The sequence below is a fragment of the Aulonocara sp. 'chitande type north' Nkhata Bay genome, linkage group LG1 (assembly GCF_057382095.1).
Source record: "Aulonocara sp. 'chitande type north' Nkhata Bay isolate Kocher_YH1m ecotype deep benthic linkage group LG1, A_spYH_male_GT1.1, whole genome shotgun sequence".
NCBI lineage: Eukaryota > Metazoa > Chordata > Actinopteri > Cichliformes > Cichlidae > Aulonocara > Aulonocara sp. 'chitande type north' Nkhata Bay.
The window spans coordinates 31,091,018-31,109,419 of NC_141344.1; the positions used below are offsets into that span (position 1 = coordinate 31,091,018).

The following is an 18,402-nucleotide window of genomic DNA, read 5'->3' on the forward strand; positions in this document are numbered from 1 at the left end:
TTAAACCCAGTAAAATAAAGCTGCAAATCTGAACTAAACAGTGTTGATTGCTTCATTGCGCTGGTATGCAGACGCAAGGTTTCCTAAACTGTGCCACTGTCCAAACACTTGTGAATTTGAGCCTATATTATAAATAAAAATGTGCAAAAGCACTCGTGAACGAATTCTGTTGTGTACTGCTGACAGCACAATGCAATATACACAACCTTGCTTTAGCAAATATGATGGAAGAAACTGGCAATCAACAGCTGTATTAAAAACTAGGTTAGTGCAACATAATCTTTCCAGGTGATGTGAAAAGACTAAAAAGATACATATAAAATCTATCCATCTATCTATCCATCTATCTATCTATATATATATATATCATAAATATCTATCTATCTATCTCTCTCTCTCTCTCTATATATATATATATATATATAGAGAGAGAGAGTTCTATAGCAAAGAATGTAAAGAAAAATAGAAATGAACAGTCCAAAACACAAACACTGACCAGAAGATTTGCTTTATTGATTGGAGCTCTGCTGAGATATTTTCGGTCTATACAGGAAGTGATGGTGTCGGTCAGCTCAACCTTCTAGTGGATATGTTCTATAGTGTTAACAACAGCTGGTTTTAGTGATCACCTACATCGTTTGTAACAAAGTTCCCTTTACTGATCACACACCAGTGATACAGGCACGGAGTTGTGTTCATATTAACCACCTGCTCTTTATACCATGCTATCCAACATATCTGAGTGTTTGTGTACACAAAATTGATGGCATAATGACAACTATTGCCCGATCACTTAGGATTATGTGTGATTTATTTTAAACTTTTACATCTGTGAGTCTGGCTCCACTGCTCTGTATTCAGCACGTCTTGTTCGCTGACTGATGACTGTTAACCAAATTGTGGTGGTTATTTTTCATAGTTTATGGTGCAAACTGAGCAGTGTTTTGAGATAAAAATGATAGAGCCATGCTACGACTCTATGAGAAGAATTAAGTGCACATGTGTTCCCTAACACAGACCAGGACATTGGCTGGAGTATATTTGAAAGGTGAACACATTCGCCATCAAGTGGTAAGCAGATCACATTACAGAGGAAGTGAGATGGAGCTGGCTGAAGGATGCGAGGCTCAGTGGGCCAACAGTAAACAGAGGAAACTTTATTTTTAACGCTCAGTGTCATGGAAGAGAAGGTTATGCAAGACATGTGGTAAATATTTATCTGCCTCTCTGGGAAAACAGAGCACATAACAACTTCTATTTCTTTGAATTAATAGTCAAACTGTGATCTCGATTTTGGTGACTAGATGCGTGCTTCAACATGCTGGATTTTTTTATTTTTGAAGTGACAGTTTCACAATTAATTGCGATACTACCAAAAGTAGTAGTGTTTTCTTAGCTTCTCTTATGTTGAATAAAAAGTGTTCATCCACAAGACCGATGGCTCCATCAAGTGGCAAAAAACAAAGGGAGCTTATGACAACACAGCCATACAGATGGCCTTTAATTAACTTCAAAATTCAGCATACTGCTTATTACATTGATATTGCTCTAAAGCGTGTTTTATTGTGTAAATAAAACACGGATCACGTGTATGACATGTACAAATAAACCAACATTTCTATCAGTTTCCAAATGTTTAATGTAAAAGACAAAACAAAACAGGTTTTGGTGACACGGGTGAAAAGAAAGTTATTATTTTGCTCATTTGTCCTTTTCCTTCTGCTCCTTCTCCTTTTTGTCTTTCTCAGCCTTCGCCTCTTCGGCCTCGTGGCGCTTGATGAGTTCCTCCACTTCTTTCTGTTTCAGCACTTTTATTTTCGTCTTCCCATCTTCCCGTGTCAGGGTGGCAATCTCCACTGAAACAGTCGGTGCGAAACAGGGTTTTATTATCGTATACTATTGGCAACAAGGCAGGACCCAATTTTGGTCTACTGATAGTAAATGGAAATAACAGTAAGAAAGTCCTTTTGCGCCTCACCTTTCTCTGCCGACAGCTTGCTGACATCCATTGTTTTGTTGAGGACTTTGACAGCCAAAGCCAGAGCAGAGGACAGAGTCATCTCTCCCTCTTTGTAGTCCTGCTTCAGCATGGATACGGCAGCCTGAAGCAAAAGAAGTGAACGTGTCAAACGCCACAAGAACAGTGTATTAAAAAAAATATGTGTATACATGTGTCACTTAGGCCTCTAGAATTTCACTAGAAAAAACAAAAACATTTAGAATATCCATTACTATATGGGTTTAACCAAACCCAAGACAAAAAAAATAAAGAAATAAAATAAAAATCAAAGAAACTAAGGTAAATAAAGGATTATCACGAGCTTCTGAGATTTAAGACTACAATCTGGTTTGCTTCCCACTACCTGGTGTATGTAATGAGATCATTTCACAGATTTTCATTATCAGAGTATTTTCAGGCTTACAGCGCTGTTGTTTCCAATGCAGGTTGCCTTCCAGCCTCCATAGTTGCCACTGGGGTCGCTTTGGTACAACTGGAAGCCGTAATGCTTATCCCAGCCCATGTAGAGGAGAGAAACACCAAATGGCCTCTTACCTGTCAAGACAAACCACACAGCTATTAGAAAATGCTAAAATACATCTTTTGTGTTTTAAGCAGAGAGGAGAGCTTCACAGATATCAGGTTTGACAAAAAAAGTATAAAAGTCAGTGTTATGAAGAGACATTTAAAGCTACAGATGTTCCTGGCAACAAATTTACTAGTCACTTAAATGACAGAAAAAAAAATCTCACTAGTTGACTAGTCTCGAATACAAAACACACTGAGAAAACACTGAAAACTGCATGCACGTTAATGGACGTAGATAAATATTTGGTGTATTTTAGTAGCTAGAAGAAACTGTTAATCACGTTTCTTGTTAATCAAATCATGTTTTAAATGTTGCTGTTATGTGTCTCACTTTGTATCATGGATGTATAACACTGCAAAAACACAAAGTGTCAGATTAGTTTGCAGTGCTAGCAGCAACAGCAACATGCTAGCCTCCACACCTTGCTGTGGATTGTGGTTACACCTGGCTTTGGTTGCTGTTTCCATACACAGCTGACATACACCTGCTAATTCTTTCTAAAATCAAAGTACTGCAGCATTACACGGGTTAGCATGGCTGTCCTCTTTTTACTCCCACCTCTTTCCCATTCAAAACTTCCCTTCATAGACAGACAGAGCGAGGGTGGTGCAGCTGTCTTTCAGGGGCTATAGCCATGGTTAGCAGTTGCTGGCACAGTAATGACTTTGAACCGGGAACTACAGTTGTACAATAATAAAATAAGAATATTATGTTTAACCGGTGGCATGGTGGTTAGCACTGCTGCCGCACAGCAAGAAGGTCCTGAGTTCAACTCCACCATTAAACTGGGGTCTTTCTGTATGGAGTTTGCATGTTCTCCCCATGTTTGCGTGGGTTCCCTCCAGGTACTCCGGCTTCCTCCCACAATCCAAAGACATGCACTTATTGGGGATAGGTTAACTGATTAATCTAAATTGCCCATAGTTGTGAATGTGAGTGCGAATGATTTTCTGTTTCTGTGTGTTAGCCCGCCTCTCGCCCTATGACAGCTGGGATAGGCTCCAGCACCCCCCGCAACCCTGAAAAGGATAAGCAGATGAATGGATGTTTAACTAACTAGTGTTTCTGGTGTTAAAGAGCAAGGGCAGCAGTGTTTAAATGTCTAGTTGACCAGTCAAGCACATCCCCATTTAAAACACTTTAAAAGTAAGGACTGACAATAAGTTGAGGAGATTTGCCATGGTGAGCAATGTAAAAGGCTGTGAGCATTAAAACAGACAGTGCATCTTACCTCCGAACTGTGTGTAAGCTTGCTTAATGTCACACAGAGCTGTGACCAGCTGCTCACAGGGTATTGGCTCCTGGTACTGCAATAAATACCTAAGAAGAATTCAAACTGGTTAGTGGTTGGTGTAAATGAGAGAAATGGTTAGAAACTACAGACACATGTTTAAGGCTGTAATCTCAAACTTCAGATCACCAACTATTTAACACATTTTGTGATAAAATAACTCAAGTAATAAGATTCATTTTGAAAGTGCACCAGTCTACACATATTTAGGCTTTTCTTTATTTATGGCTATGAAAACAACTGCTGGTGGTGGTTATATCAGCCTGCATTCACCATCATCCCTTTGTTTCTAATTACAGCCATAAATGTGTCTCCTTCTGAAACTCACCTCTGTGCAATTAGCCGCAGCTCATTTGTCAGTACATTAGCATCTGATGTGATCCCAGCAACGCTGCAGGCCATGTCTCTGAAAATGTGACCACAAACGCAATGTTAACCAAAAAACAAAATGAATGACTACATTTTGAAGGTAAGAATCTAGTGAAGCTCACTTACTCATTGAGTTTGTAGATCTTCTCAGAGAAGAAAACCTCATCAAGCAGTTTGTGGATGTTGCGTCTCTCTGCTGCCAACAGCACCCCGTCATTTGCTAGGATACCCAGACACGTTCCAGCGTGACCGATTGCTTCCATTGCGTACTCCACCTGATACAGGCGTCCTGTAAATTACAGTCGGGTTTTTAGGTGAACAATACTGAAAAAACAAACCCCTTTAAGACCAGTTTTTGGAAAACAGTGGCTATATAAAATACTAAAGACAAATACTTTTACAACAGTTTCACCATGGATACGAGCTCACAGGTAGCCCCTGAAGTAAAATACTAAACTCAAATTATTCATGCGTTGACCCAGAGTGTTTATTTCTTGGGGGTTGTACTAGGCTCATTAAACCACATGTTCCTGCTTTAAGTACTAGTCATGAGTTGGTGTATTTGGATAGTTTGTATTTGTTTTGAAGTTCATAGAGGGATAAAAATAACAAAAACTCAGAAGATTGTAATATTGTAATAATGTAATAATAGAATGATAGTATTGGGCCTCTTGTGTTGGATTATTTTGACCAGTATTTGGTTACAAAGTCTTAGATAAGAAATAAAACATACCCTCTGGAGAAAATATGGTTGTCCGGGAATCATATCTGCGAGACTAAAAAATAACAACAACACAAAATGAATGCCTATACTAGTTAAAAAAAAATAAACAAACAACATTTTGAGATTTTTAAAAAGTATAACAGCTACGTACCATTTTCTCAAGTCGCTGGCAATATCCTGGAAAAGGTAAAAAGAGCAGCAGTTACAGACAGGCGTAAGCTGCAGAAGACAAGACCCACACAACGATGCCTTTTTAAAATTGACACAAGACGTATCTGAATTCAGGGATAAAGAAAGTGAACATATATTTAGCTAAAGTCAGAAACCAAAATAGGTGCTAAAAGTTTCTGAGGCTGGTTTACAAAAACAACGCGTGCTTTAATAAGCCCATGGCAGCTAGTCGGCTAACTGGTGCAGCAGAATGAATCTGCAATATCTCAGCATGCTAGCTAGCATGCTAACGAGCTAGTTCATAACAAACGAAGTCGCCAAGCTGCTCCACGACAAAAGGAAGTAAAGATGTAAAATTATGCTAGAATAACAAGTACTGTAGTGACTATATAGTAATTGTGTATTATTTACCTCGGATGAACGAGTCTAAGTTGGCGTACTTCTGCCCAGGATGAGAGGTCCACTACTTTCAGTTTGGCGTTTCCTCACAAACACCGGCGTACCGCGTCAGTGAAGTAGCCGCTCAGCAGCGCCACCTCTCAGTGGGAGGACCGATCAGTCTGTAACACAGTGCACAGCTCACTGACTGCTGGTTAGTGATGTACTTGAACACCCCCTAATGGCACTTTTAAAAATGACAACTTTACTGAAGCAAAAGTACATCCTCCTCCTTCTTTCATCTGCTCCCTCTAGGGGTAGACACAGCGGATAAACCGCCTCCTCTGTCACACCAACCCTTTGCATATGGGTTGTATGTCCTCCTGTGAGGAATTTCTCTGTTTTTCCTGCCTGGCAGCTCTATTTTTAACATTCCTAGTCCAATACACCCACTGTCACTCCTCTGCACATATCCAGGCCATCTCAGCCTTGCCTCTCTAACTTTGTCCTCAACCTGAGCTGACCGTCTAGTGTACTCATTTCTAATCCTGTCCATTCTGGTCACTCCCAGTGAAAAACGTAAACTTTGCCACCTCCATCTCTTTATTGTCAGCAACACTGTTTTGCAGCAATCTTGTAAACATACCCTTTCACTTTTGCTGCCATGTTTTTCTCACAAATAGTCACTGTCTTGTGCAGAAGCAAAAATACTAAATGACGTCTGAGCCATGGCACATGACACAGTTTAGAGTCATAAGGTCATTAGGTATGTTTTTACATGTTGTGGGTCATTGTTGTCATTGAGTTGAACTATTCTTCTGTTTTCAGTTATACTTTTTTCCCCTTTTCTTTCTTTCTTTCTTTCCTTCTTTCTTTCTTTAGATTGTAAATATTTGCTTTTATTAATTTGGTAAAAATCAATGGAACACCAAGATTATAATATCCTTAGGAACATATTTTATACCATGGATGGTCAATAAATTAAACCAAGTCGCGTTCACTATAATAAACGCTACTTAAACTAATATCAGAAACTGGGCCCTGATAAAGTATATATTCAAAACAAAATTCGGGTAAGTTGCCCTTTCTTGCCTCTTGAACTTGCTGAAATACATTTACTACTCCAGCCCTGGTGGTGCGCGACAGTAACGAGACAGCTGAAATATCCGGAAGCGTAAAGTAAAAGAAAGCGAAGAAGACACTTTGCATGTGATTGGCTGTTTGAACAGCATGGCGTTTGAATGGGAGCAGGAAGATCTCGGAGAGTTAGCCGACTAGCTTGGAAGTTAGCCAACTCCGTGTTTTCTTGTCTTTCACCCACGCTAGCTTTAGTTACACATTCCCAGTCGTTTGTTGACGCGATGTTTCATGCTCGACTTACACTAAGCAGATGACTCTGAAATAAACACATGTCCGAATAGGTAAGTAGTCACGAAGCTAGTTAACGTTCAACCAATGCTAACATCGTTTACCCCGGGGCTAGCGCGGCTTAAGCTAAAATATGTTAGCTAACAACGCTAAACCAGTAGGTGGCAACTGGCACGTTTTGTGAAGCTCTTGGCTTGCTCAGTGTGTTAGTTGCTATATTAGGTTTACGTGTTGTTTTCAGATGAAACACTGGCGCTTCAGTTGACTCCACGTTTACTCAGAAACGCGGTGTCCTCTGATACCGGGGTCAGCTACATTCTCCTATAATGTGTACATATATAATCAGACATTTGTAAGAGCATGATAGTACAGTTTTTACTTAAGACACTTATTTCTTTAGAAACAGCCTTTTAGCTTTGATTTGCTAGTGTCAGCATGACCCTTGAACTCATTCGTAGATAACTGGATGTAAGTTAAACATTACTGCTCAAGGAGAAGTAACAACCAGTTTTGTATTAAAGGCATTTCGTAATATATTTAGGTAATATTAGGAATGACAAAATGGTACAAGATCGCCTAAATTGGAGAGGTTATTATTGCATCCAGGAGGATTTTCATGAAGTTTCTGCACTTGCCCTTCATCTCCAGAATACAGTGTCTAAAAGAGTTTCAGAACACAAAATGTTTGCCAGTTTTTCATTTTGAATATAAAAAAAAACCCCACACAGTTTCTTTTAGCTGCCACTTTAAAGACAGTTCTGTTTTCTTTCCTTTTTTTTCCCTCCGTGTGTTAGACAAGAATCCGTCTGATGAGGGGGCACCTACAGCTGTCAGGATGCAGCAGAAAAGGAACATCCAGATCATCGAATGGGAGGACCTCGACAAAAAGAAGTTCTACTCCTTCGGGTTGTTCATGACTATGACAATCCGGGCCACAGTCTACCCGGCCACTCTGATCCGGACTCGACTACAAGTGCAGAAGGGCAAGTCACTCTATGGCGGCACCTTCGATGCCTTCTTCAAGATCCTGCGGGTGGAGGGCGTACGAGGCCTGTATCGTGGCTTCATGGTCAACACCTTCACCCTCATCTCAGGCCAAGCGTACATAACCACCTATGAGCTGGTGAGGAAGTACGTTTCGCAGTATTCAGAGGACAACACCGTCAAGTCACTGGTGGCGGGGGGCTCGGCCTCCCTGGTCGCTCAGAGCATCACTGTTCCCATTGACGTCATATCTCAGCAGCTGATGATGCAGGGCCAAGGGCAGCACCTCACACGCTTTCGGCTTGACTCAAACACTGAGACTGGAAAGCCAAAGAAAGTGTTTGGCCAAACCAGGAACATTATTGCCCAGATTTTTGCTGCTGATGGGTTTAGGGGTTTCTACAGGGGATATGTGGCTTCTTTACTCACCTATATACCGAACAGTGCTGTGTGGTGGCCTTTCTATCACTTTTATGCTGGTAAGTGGAAGCTATAGTGCAGTTTCTTGACTTTGAGGCTGTAAGTCTGTCTTATCTTTTGTGTCTTCATTATTTTAGTAAATTTGTAGTGTGAATGAATGCTTCATGGCCTCAACATGTGATTAATACCATATCTGCATGTGTAATGTTCTGCAGAGCAACTCTCTAAACTGGCTCCCAGCGACTGTCCTCATCTGATCTTACAAGCCATGGCTGGACCACTAGCTGCTGCTACTGCCTCTACTGTCACCAATCCAATGGATGTGGTCAGAGCCCGAGTCCAGGTAGGGCTGCTCAATTAATCGAATTTTAATCACGATTACAATCTGGGCTTTCAACGATCATTAAAAATGACTGAGCCGATTATTAGCCCCTCCCTCGTGCTTTACTCTCGCGCTGCTCCGTGTGGCAAATCGAGCGCACCTCTCTGCATTTTGAACACGCGTCACAACAATTAAGAGGACCCAAGGGAAGCTCGGAAAGCTAAGCAGAAGTTATTCGGAGAGGAGAGTGACTGCCGGTGGTTGAAAAGAGAGGTAAAAAAAAACTTCAGTGGTGTGGAAACATTGTGGGTTCGCGGAGTCAGACGTGGATCAAGTAGACATAGTGTGTAAACTTTGCTACAGTGTCGTAGCTGCACCACAGAGCAACACTGCAAAGTTCACTAAACATAGAGGTTTACATTTTTCATTTATTTTTTATATTGCAAACATTTGCACTGTTATCAGTATTTGCACACTATTTTATATTATTTTTTAAAGTCATTATTCAATACATTGTTATTGTTAACCCTTTAAATCCCTGTAGAACCAGAACCGCGTAAGCTAGCGCAATAATTTGTTTTGCATATGCGCGAAGCAGCGGTATTTGAAAAAAATAGAGTGCATCGCAAATCTGGACCCATATGAAATACGGCAGTGGAGTAAAGACCCAGACGACTTGCCGCCACTGTCCTACCCCGATATCTTCACCTATCTTGTTTGTGGAGTAAGCGCTTACACTGCGAACCAGTTTCGTAATTACAAGTCACTGGAGGCGCATATCCAATTTACAAATGGCTGGGTGCAAGATTTGGCTATTTTCAAGCCGCCAAACTCTGAGTACGTCATCATTCATACCAAGGTAAGTCAGCTGGAGTGCATCGAGTGAAATAGCCATTTTCCACCCCCCACCATAATTAATGTTATACATTTATCATTAAACTGCTAAAATATCGTTATCATATTATGAGAAGAAAGTGTGTACATTATTGTACTTTATTGAGCCCCGTGGGGAAATTGCTCTCTGCATTTAACCCATTCACTCAGTGAAGCAGTGGGCAGCCATTGGGCGCCCGGGGAGCAGTGTGTAGGGACGGTACCTTGCTCAGGGGTACCTCAGGGTAGCTGTTAAGGGGAATCGAACCCCCGACCTTCCGATCATGGGGCAACCACTCTACCTACTGAGCTATCCCTGCCCCATTATGCCCAATTATGTGCCCATAATTGTAAAGTAGATGCAAATTAACACATTGATAATTGGGCAAATTATTAACGCCAATTTGTGTCCTCCCTGTCTCCTCCTGCGAATCTTTACATAGCACATATGTCTGCAAAGTCACTCCATTCGATGTTTGATCGCAATTTCTATAACTTCCGAGACCACCAACGATAATATTATTCAGCTATAAAGTGTGATGTGAACATATTTAGAACTTACCGGAATGAAAATGTCTTGAGCACACCAGCTGATATCTGGAGACGTAACAGAACTTGATATCAGCTCGTCTCACGGCTGCTATCGAGGCTAGACGCCTTCGTTTGGTAATATCCGATACATGAGCTCCTTCATGTTGCTTCCAGGTTGGGAAAGCATAAAAAGACAATCCAAACTTATTCCCGTGCCGGTCGTAAGATCGAACATTGCAGCCGAGCACACAGCAAGTACGAACCATGGCTATGCTTTCGCTCCTTACTTAGACCCCCAAAATGGCGGATCGGGCCAAAATCCTTTCCACGCCCACCCCCGTGACATCACGCTCCAAAGCCCTATTCCAGAAACAGGCTTTGCCGATCTGATCAGCTGTTCATAACACTTCCCACATTGAAACAGACGTCAGAGCGAACTATCGCATGTCTGCCATTTCCTGTCCGAAACCGGAAGTGACGTCATTTTCGCAGGAAATGTAGTTTTTTACTTGTAGGCCTTAAAAGCATATACTGGTGTTTTTATAGGTCATGTTTGACTATACTTTTCTGAATAGTTTCTGGGATGCTTAGAACTCGAATTGCACTGCTGGAAATTTTTACAATTTTGATGGATATGCTGTTTTCTTTGCAAATTTTCATCATATGTTTGTTTTTCCTGCAGTATATAGAAATTGCTGTATCTCCAAAATAAAACTATGAAGAGACTCAAAATAAATTTCCTGTGGTGGGAAACTATTTTTTGCAACTTTTTTGTATTTAAAGTTTTGAGGGATAAGCCTCTTAAATTTCCCCAAGTAGAAATATATGTAAAAAAAAACCAAACAAAAGCGATTTTCAATTTTTTTGTAGTTTATTGCACTTTTTTGCAATTAATGTAATTACTATGGACTTAATGCATGCATATTATTAAAATATGGGCTATAACAGTTGTATTGATGTATAGCAACTTGAAATGCTCACTTGAAATGGCACTACAGCATGTAAAAAAAAATAATATAAGCTCTGGCGGACTTGGTGCTATGGTAGATCTTAAAGGGTTAAATAAATATCGTCAAATAATCGAGATCTCAATTTCAGTGAAAATAATCGTGATTATAATTTTTGCCATAATCGAGCAGCCCCAAGTCCAGGTAAGCTATTATATTTCTCACCAAATACAAATGTTGGAAGTATAGACTGTATATAAGGGAAAACTGCTTCCTGTCGAATGGCATACAGGTGGTGGCACCTTTGGTTGCAAAAAGAAGTCTGTGTGAAAATGACCCTTCCTATTCTTTATCACCAGCAGGATTGCCTGTGCTTCCAGCTTTGCATATCCATTTTTAAATGCTGGTAGAAATGCAACCAAATAAGTTAGAGCATTATTTTTTTTGCATATAAAACTCCAGGAGTTGTGCTTATATCGTGCCTTCAGCGTGTTCCAGACCGCTGTTTCCTTCTGCTAATGTCAATCACGTGAAAAGCATGTGCAACAACAAAAACATTATAATGCTGATGCAGGTGTTTTATCAATATGATCAGCTGTTCACAGCGCTTCCTGTGTCGCAATATATATCACCACGTTTTCATCATAAACTGTTAAATGTTTTCATGAGTGCCAATAACTGCGAAAACAAAAAGATGTAATTCCTCCCCCCCTTTTTTCCCTCTCCAAGGCTTATCACAGCTTCACTTGTGTTATTAAAAAGTCATGTTTGACTTTTGTGCCTTAGAAGTTTGAATGCACTTTTGGAAATGGTCTGTGTTGATGTGCATGCATACGTTTTGCATATTGGCCACAATATACATTTATTTTCATTTTTGCTGCAGGTTATAGCAAGAGTACCTCAAAATGAAGTTATGAATAATGTGTTTAAAAAAACATTTTAAGCTTTTTGGTGGTCTGTTGCACTTTTAAGCAATTTATTTAGTCTCTCTGGACTTATTGCAAACATATGATTAAAATTTAGGATATGGAAGTTATATTTATGTATAGCAAGTTGAATGTGTTGCAAAAAATGGCACTAAAGTCAAAGTTAGCTTTATCTTCAAAAACCATATGTACAGATTATACACAGGAATTTTAAATTGCAGCGCTCCCACGGCCCTCAGTGTTACACTAAACAAACATAAACATTTTATATACACAACAGAGTCCAACACAATCCACTTGTTTGAAGTCAAGAGTTCATGTGCATAAGTCAACTGCACATTTCTATGTGAAGCTTGCATGTTCCCTCTGTGCTTATGTGGCCTTCTTGCCCACATGGCTGCCTTGCCACAGTCCAAAAACACCCATGCTAGCATAAATAGTAGTTATAAATTGGCTGTAAGTGTAAATGTGAAGAGTTGTCTGGGTGTGTGTGTTACAGTTGAATCCTTGTAGAGTCTGTGATGTAACGTACACATGTGGCCGAGGCTGTTACCAGCATTCATACCTGCGGGTGTTAACCACCTTGTAATTATGTCCAGGTGTCTTATATGCGATGGCAGCCTTGATAGAAACAAATCTATAAAGTCATTATAAATAATGCTGTGATTATTAGGTGAGGTGGTGATGGTTCTGTCACTGATAAACTGAAGAACTGCAGAGAAAATGTAGCCAGAAATGCACAGGAGGGATCGAAAGTACAGAAAAGGCCGATTACACTGGTTGCTCCATTGATGTGACGTGTAGTTACATTTCCAGAGAGGTGCATGTCATGTCGGGTTATGCCATGGGTGATAGTGTAGAGTTTCAGAGGTGTTTGTGGTTATGACATACCTACAGTGATGTTTCAATGCAGAAGTCAAAATCAGCTATTAGCCCAGTGACAAATTGGCAACCTGTCCGAGGCGTCGTCCCCCTCCACCACCCTTTAATGGATGGTCTCATTTGAGTCAAACATGATCAGGAAATGTCATTTATTTATTTATTTATTTTGGATCGGTGCTATTCTTCTTTAAGTTCTCTCTAAACCATAGATGATCTGGTAGCCCTTACTTCAAGACCAGGGCCCTATTTCAGGAAGCCGGTTTAGTGCAAACTCTGAGTAAGTATACCCTGAGTTAACGAAAACTCTGGGTTTTCGGTTTCACAAAGCGAGTTTAGATTAATTCTGAGTGAGTTACTATGACGACACACTCCGTGAAGCTAACCTGCCCCCTAGCAGGTTTACTTCAACTAACCCTGACCTTCTCCGCCTCTTTGTCAGAAACCTGACTGTAGGAAGTGTCAGACATGGCGTGCTCCTTCCTTGAAGAGCCAGCAGATGTTGAAGCCCAAATTCTCCGCAGAGCTCTCCGCCGGGAGAGAGTGATTAGAGCGCGTTTGGACATTTTATCATTTCCTGATGATTTTCTGTGTGAACGTTACCGTTTTTCAGCACAATCTACAATTTATTTGAATAACATCCTCAGGCCTAATATTGCTCATGTGACACATCGTGGACATCCTCTCAGTTCTGTACATATTATTTGTATTGCACTTCGGTTTTTTGCAAACGGGAGCTTTCTGTATAATATTGGTGACGCTGAGCACGTTTCCAAGGCTACCGTCTGTCGGGCAGTCAGGAATGTTACAGTTGCACTGAAACGTCTCGTGTACTCGTTTGTGGTGTTCCCCGGTCATAGACCCACAAGATTCATCAAAGAGGGATGCCACAAAATTGCAGGTAGCAGGATGAACAAAACTTAATCCATGATGTGGTGATACTTGAACTACTACTTAAATTTTACATTTATTCTCACGGTTCCCAGGCGTGATTGGCTGTATAGATGGCACTCACATTCCAATCATTGCTCCTTCAGTAAATGAAGGAGACTATGTGAACAGGAAGTCTTTCCACAGCATTAATGTACAGGTACATAGTTCCCTGTAGCATTTCAAACTAACAAATTATTTCATTATTAGTAATGGATGCTAATTTGTGTTCTCTGCACTGTGAAGATCATATGTGATGCTGCCAACATTATCACAAATGTGGAAGCCAAGTGGCCAGGCTCTGTGAGTGGTGGTGGTGGAGGACCCCCACCTGTTTTTCGGGCCTCCGCTTTTTTTTCTGTTGGCTATAACGGGTCACATTTGAGCATACAGAGTAAGCAAATATGTACTTGTAATGTGCTCAGATAATTTCAATAAGTGCTTACAGAGGGGAAATTAATGTAGCCTCTAACTGCAATTGATTTACATCGGACAAACAGACCAAGCACTATGGCTCATAATACAATTACACCTTACCTGTTTGGACTATATTTTTATATTTCATTTTTACTTGCTGCCAGGAACGTTTGGGGCCTGTTGGGTTGCACCTGCGCTCACATCACATCACAAAATCAAATGTATGAAATAAAAAATAAAATAAAATAAAATGAAATAACGTGTTAAATGGGTGGAAATCTCTAGATCAATGTTTAAATTAACACTCACGCATCGACTCTGTCGGCTTTGTTTTGCCATGCATGCTCTCTTTCTTTTGCAGCTGAGGCTGTGTTACTTTTTTTCCGCAAAATTTGCATGTTATCGGCATATGCTGCCATCAGAATTTCGGCCTCAAGCGCTGTAAAATACATTGACCGCGCCTTCTTTCCCTCCGTCTCCATGGTGACTCGCTCAATCTGTGCTCCACTAATCAGGGCTTTATGTATCCTCGTGCGTGCGCTTAACTTGGGGTTAAAGCAACTCCGCGTTGACTGAACTAATTGTTATCAGCCTTTCTGAAACCGAATATTCCGAGTTGGACAGTTCGGGGATACTCAGGGTTGAGTAACCCCGAGTATCGTTTTTCACTCTGAGTTTTCTAAACCGGCTTCCTGAAATAGGGCCCAGGTCCAGCTTGTAAAACAAACAAACAAACAAAAAAAAAACATGACCAAAGAGTAAAACTTTATTTTGACAATGACTCACAATTTTTTTTATTATTTTTTTTTTTTGAACTAACTCGCAGTTTCTCCCTTAAAGCGTAAATATTACATTACTAAACGAAAATAAGGAAATGTTTGCCTTGACTGACTAGATTAAACACATTACCCAGCCCTACTCTTAGCTGTGATGTTTGTGTGGTTCTAAATGGTAATGGGATTTGTATGTGTTTAGGTTGAAGGGAGGAACTCCATCATTGAGACGTTCAGGGAGCTGATCAAAGAGGAGGGCTTCTGGGGATTGACCAAAGGACTGTCTGCACGCATCATTTCATCCACACCCACCGCCATCGTCATGGTGGTTGGCTATGAGACACTAAAGAAACTGAGTTTGCGACCAGAGCTGGTGGATTCAAGACACTGGTAGAAGATATCTGGAGAGACAATATAAGGACCAGTTTGTTGTGCCACTTGTAGCCCTCAACCCTAATTTAGACTTTGTGTGTAAGTACTGAGTGAAAAAGGATTTGCTTTAATTGCATTTAACAGCCCTGGGGTCAAAATGGAGTAATTTAAATACACACTATGAATTCTAATCTTCAAACTTCAAACCAACTTCAAACAAACAAACAAACCAGTAACCTTAACATGAATTACCTGGTTATTAAGAATATTAACCAGGTTTACAGTTTTTATGTGTTGCCGATTAACAGAACCTGCTGCTGTTTGGTACGAATTAAAGGGGTGATGCCATTTTGTTTCAGTAATGGCGAGGGCATGGAAGATAATGCAGCCTAATGGGACTTACTTTATATATTTACTTTATATATTTGATCCTCATGTGTTGGCATTTTGATGATTGAAAGTCTTGTTTGAGGACCTTTGCTGTGGAGAGTTGATTGCTGACAGTTATGTTTGATCATTTGTGTGAATAACCAGATGGTTACTGTAGTAACCTGTGTTTGTGCTCTTCTAAAAAAAGCCAAGATGTGTTTTGATGATGGTTTGGATGAAGTTCATTTAACTGGCGATGACGCATTCACATCAGCAGTAAATAAATCTTTCCCAAGTGTTTGTGTCCTTATGTTCACCAGACTGGCTTTTATCTCCGTTTGAAGTTCCTTTTTCTTGGCCTTTTTTTGTTGTTGTTTTTTTTAAAACCTGCCTTTTTAATGCGAATGCTTTTTAAAGCTGTGTGCATCAGCCAGGTTGCATTCAAACATTTCACTTTAGAATCTACAATGTGACAGATTTTTATTTTGATTCAAAGTCCTCATGCACTTGACACGATCCAAAACATGGTACATATACCGTATAATGTTTTATTTACACTTTTTACTGACTTTACTGAGGGGTTTTATTAGCAGTGTTGAAAATATCACTGTGATCAAGCTGGTTAGTAAAAGGCTCATTTAGTGTTTTGTTATCTAACAGGAAGGCGACTACAAGTGAAATCTTTCCATTATGCTCGGGCTGTGACTCTAACCTGGTTGTGAACTAACTGCTGTTTCGCTATTGTGACAGTATATGTGCAATAATGTGAATGCTTTGTCCATTTCAGCACAATGTATTTGTATGTTTCCTCTAAGCTGTGTGAATTTTAAAAAGACCTAAATTATTATTTTTTCAGGTTTATTTTCTTTTGGGGAATATGGTGACTAACATTTGCTTAAGAGGAGTAACTTTGGGCTCACAGAGGTGTTTTTAGTTGCACTTTGTAGAAGGTAGTCAATTACAAAACAAAACATTTATTTAAAATAATCTGAAATGGTCAGATTGTAGAAAGGATTCTAAGACAGGAGAAGGTAACGTGTCTAAACGTTTAGGTGGAGCCATAACTGTCCATGTGTTAAGTTACGCGTACGTCTGCTGTGTTGGAATAACTCACGGGATCCCAGTTGGACTTTGGAATGAACCAAAACTAAGACTCCATATGGATGAGCTGGGAATTCATGCAAAATGTTTTTTTAAGATTAATACTTTTTTCCCCATTTTCATTTATGCAGCCTCGAGTGACTAATGAAAGTGATATATTTTTGTCTTTTACTGTAAATCTAAACCTGATTATGTCACGCAGAATACACCTGGGTTCATATCATGTGTCAGTGTGTCTTCAGGTATTTGTTCAATAAAACATAAGAGCTATAAAAAGGAGTCTGTCAGTTATTATAGTTTTTTCTTTTTGGGGGGGGGGGGGGGGGGTGTTTCTACTTGAATCTTTGACTTTGCTTTTAATCCAGTAGTTTCCATATTGGGTTTTCTTGTTTCTGTTCAGTTTTTATTTATTTCCAGTTTAATTTTTGATTAGTTTCAGTGTTGGCTTTAGTGTTGTTATTGTTTTTTATCTTAGTTATTCAAGGAAATAATCTCACTGAGATTAAAATCTTTTTAATTATTATTGTAATGAGGGTGCATGTCAATATTGTGCATTCCTGTGTACGGTCCTCGGGGAGTTCAACGTGCAGATAAGAGGGTCTGATGGGACAATGTGTTTCCTTGATGTTCACCTAACCGTAAGGCATCCATAGATCTTATCCAAGGTGACGCTCTGGCACCAAAGGTCATATCTCATTATGTTAGTTAGATAATGAGATGAAAGGATCTACTTTGCAAAGTCCACTGGGTTTAAATGGTGTTATTCCCAATAGAATAGCTTTGCAAATATTTTAGTGTGAAGACTGGAATCCTTGTTATCATAATAATAAAAGTGCTAGTGTACAGTCACACGTTCTCAGTTCTTCAGAAAGGTCACTGGAGACCTACACGAGTGAAAAACCCTGACTCTTTAAGATCAGATTAAACAGATTGCAGCACCAACGCAACTGACACGTACGTTAAAAAGCTCAATTTGCATGAGCTGGACAACAGATGGCAAAAGGCAATGCTCTTACAGCGTACACTCTTCCCTCTGAGCCTGTCACACATCCTCCAACTGTCTCTCTATGCCAAACAAAACGTTCACTTTCCCTTTGAAAATAAAGCCACCCAGAGACCAACGGACAAATCTACTGATGAATGAAACAAACAAGGAGGCCGAGTGAAGACGGCAGAGGCCTCCTTTGAGCTGACACTTCCTGGTGGGATGACAGAGTGCTCCCTGTTCTGAGCTATACATTAATTATCAAGCCATGTCTGGGAGGCATTTTGTCAAAAAGATTGATGAGGGGCCGTCAGACGGAGAACAAATCTGACTTGGCCAGGGTTAAAGGGAGGGCCCCTCATTCTCATGGGATGTATTGGTGGAAGCTGTGTAGGGTGTGTGGTGCACTGAAAGCATCCACATGAGCGTGGTATTGAAAAGACGATTACACAAGAATGTTGTTTGATATGTGAAGAGAGGGCAAATAGTGACCACAAAGGAGTTTTATTACATAAGTCTATGTCTCATCTTCAGCGAAAGTGATGAGATGATGATGTGTTCATTGTGTGGATGAAAATTTCATCTTTAGAAGACCACTGTAATCTTTTCTCCTCTCCACCTTATACTGTAAAGTGATTTCTTTGCAGCCTAACAAACAGAAGGGAGACATAAGATGGGGGTCCT

General features: G+C 40.1%; 2 protein-coding genes across 3 annotated transcripts; one reads left to right on the forward strand and one right to left on the reverse strand.

Annotated features, from left to right (window-relative positions):
- Window positions 1-1,132: 1,132 nt before the first annotated feature.
- On the reverse strand, window positions 1,133-5,684 carry psma4 (proteasome 20S subunit alpha 4). 2 transcript variants are annotated; one of them, XM_086293467.1, is made up of 9 exons: window positions 5,555-5,684; window positions 5,124-5,149; window positions 4,982-5,024; window positions 4,375-4,537; window positions 4,208-4,285; window positions 3,820-3,908; window positions 2,424-2,554; window positions 1,979-2,102; window positions 1,133-1,856 (listed from the first exon to the last, which is right to left on the reverse strand). In XM_086293467.1, the coding sequence occupies exons 2-9, from the start codon at window positions 5,124-5,126 to the stop codon at window positions 1,702-1,704; spliced, it is 786 nt and encodes a 261-aa protein (XP_086149593.1). In that variant the 5' UTR covers window positions 5,127-5,149; window positions 5,555-5,684; the 3' UTR covers window positions 1,133-1,701. The 2 variants fall into 2 exon arrangements, with proteins under 2 accessions (XP_086149593.1, XP_086149601.1); XM_086293475.1 differs by having other exon boundaries at window positions 5,124-5,191; window positions 5,555-5,645.
- Window positions 5,685-6,686: 1,002 nt separating this feature from the next.
- LOC147339356 (solute carrier family 25 member 44-like) lies at window positions 6,687-16,996 on the forward strand. Its single transcript, XM_086293454.1, has 4 exons — window positions 6,687-6,942; window positions 7,684-8,352; window positions 8,509-8,636; window positions 15,094-16,996. The coding sequence occupies exons 2-4, from the start codon at window positions 7,725-7,727 to the stop codon at window positions 15,283-15,285; spliced, it is 948 nt and encodes a 315-aa protein (XP_086149580.1). The 5' UTR covers window positions 6,687-6,942; window positions 7,684-7,724; the 3' UTR covers window positions 15,286-16,996.
- The last annotated feature ends 1,406 nt before the right edge of the window (window positions 16,997-18,402 follow it).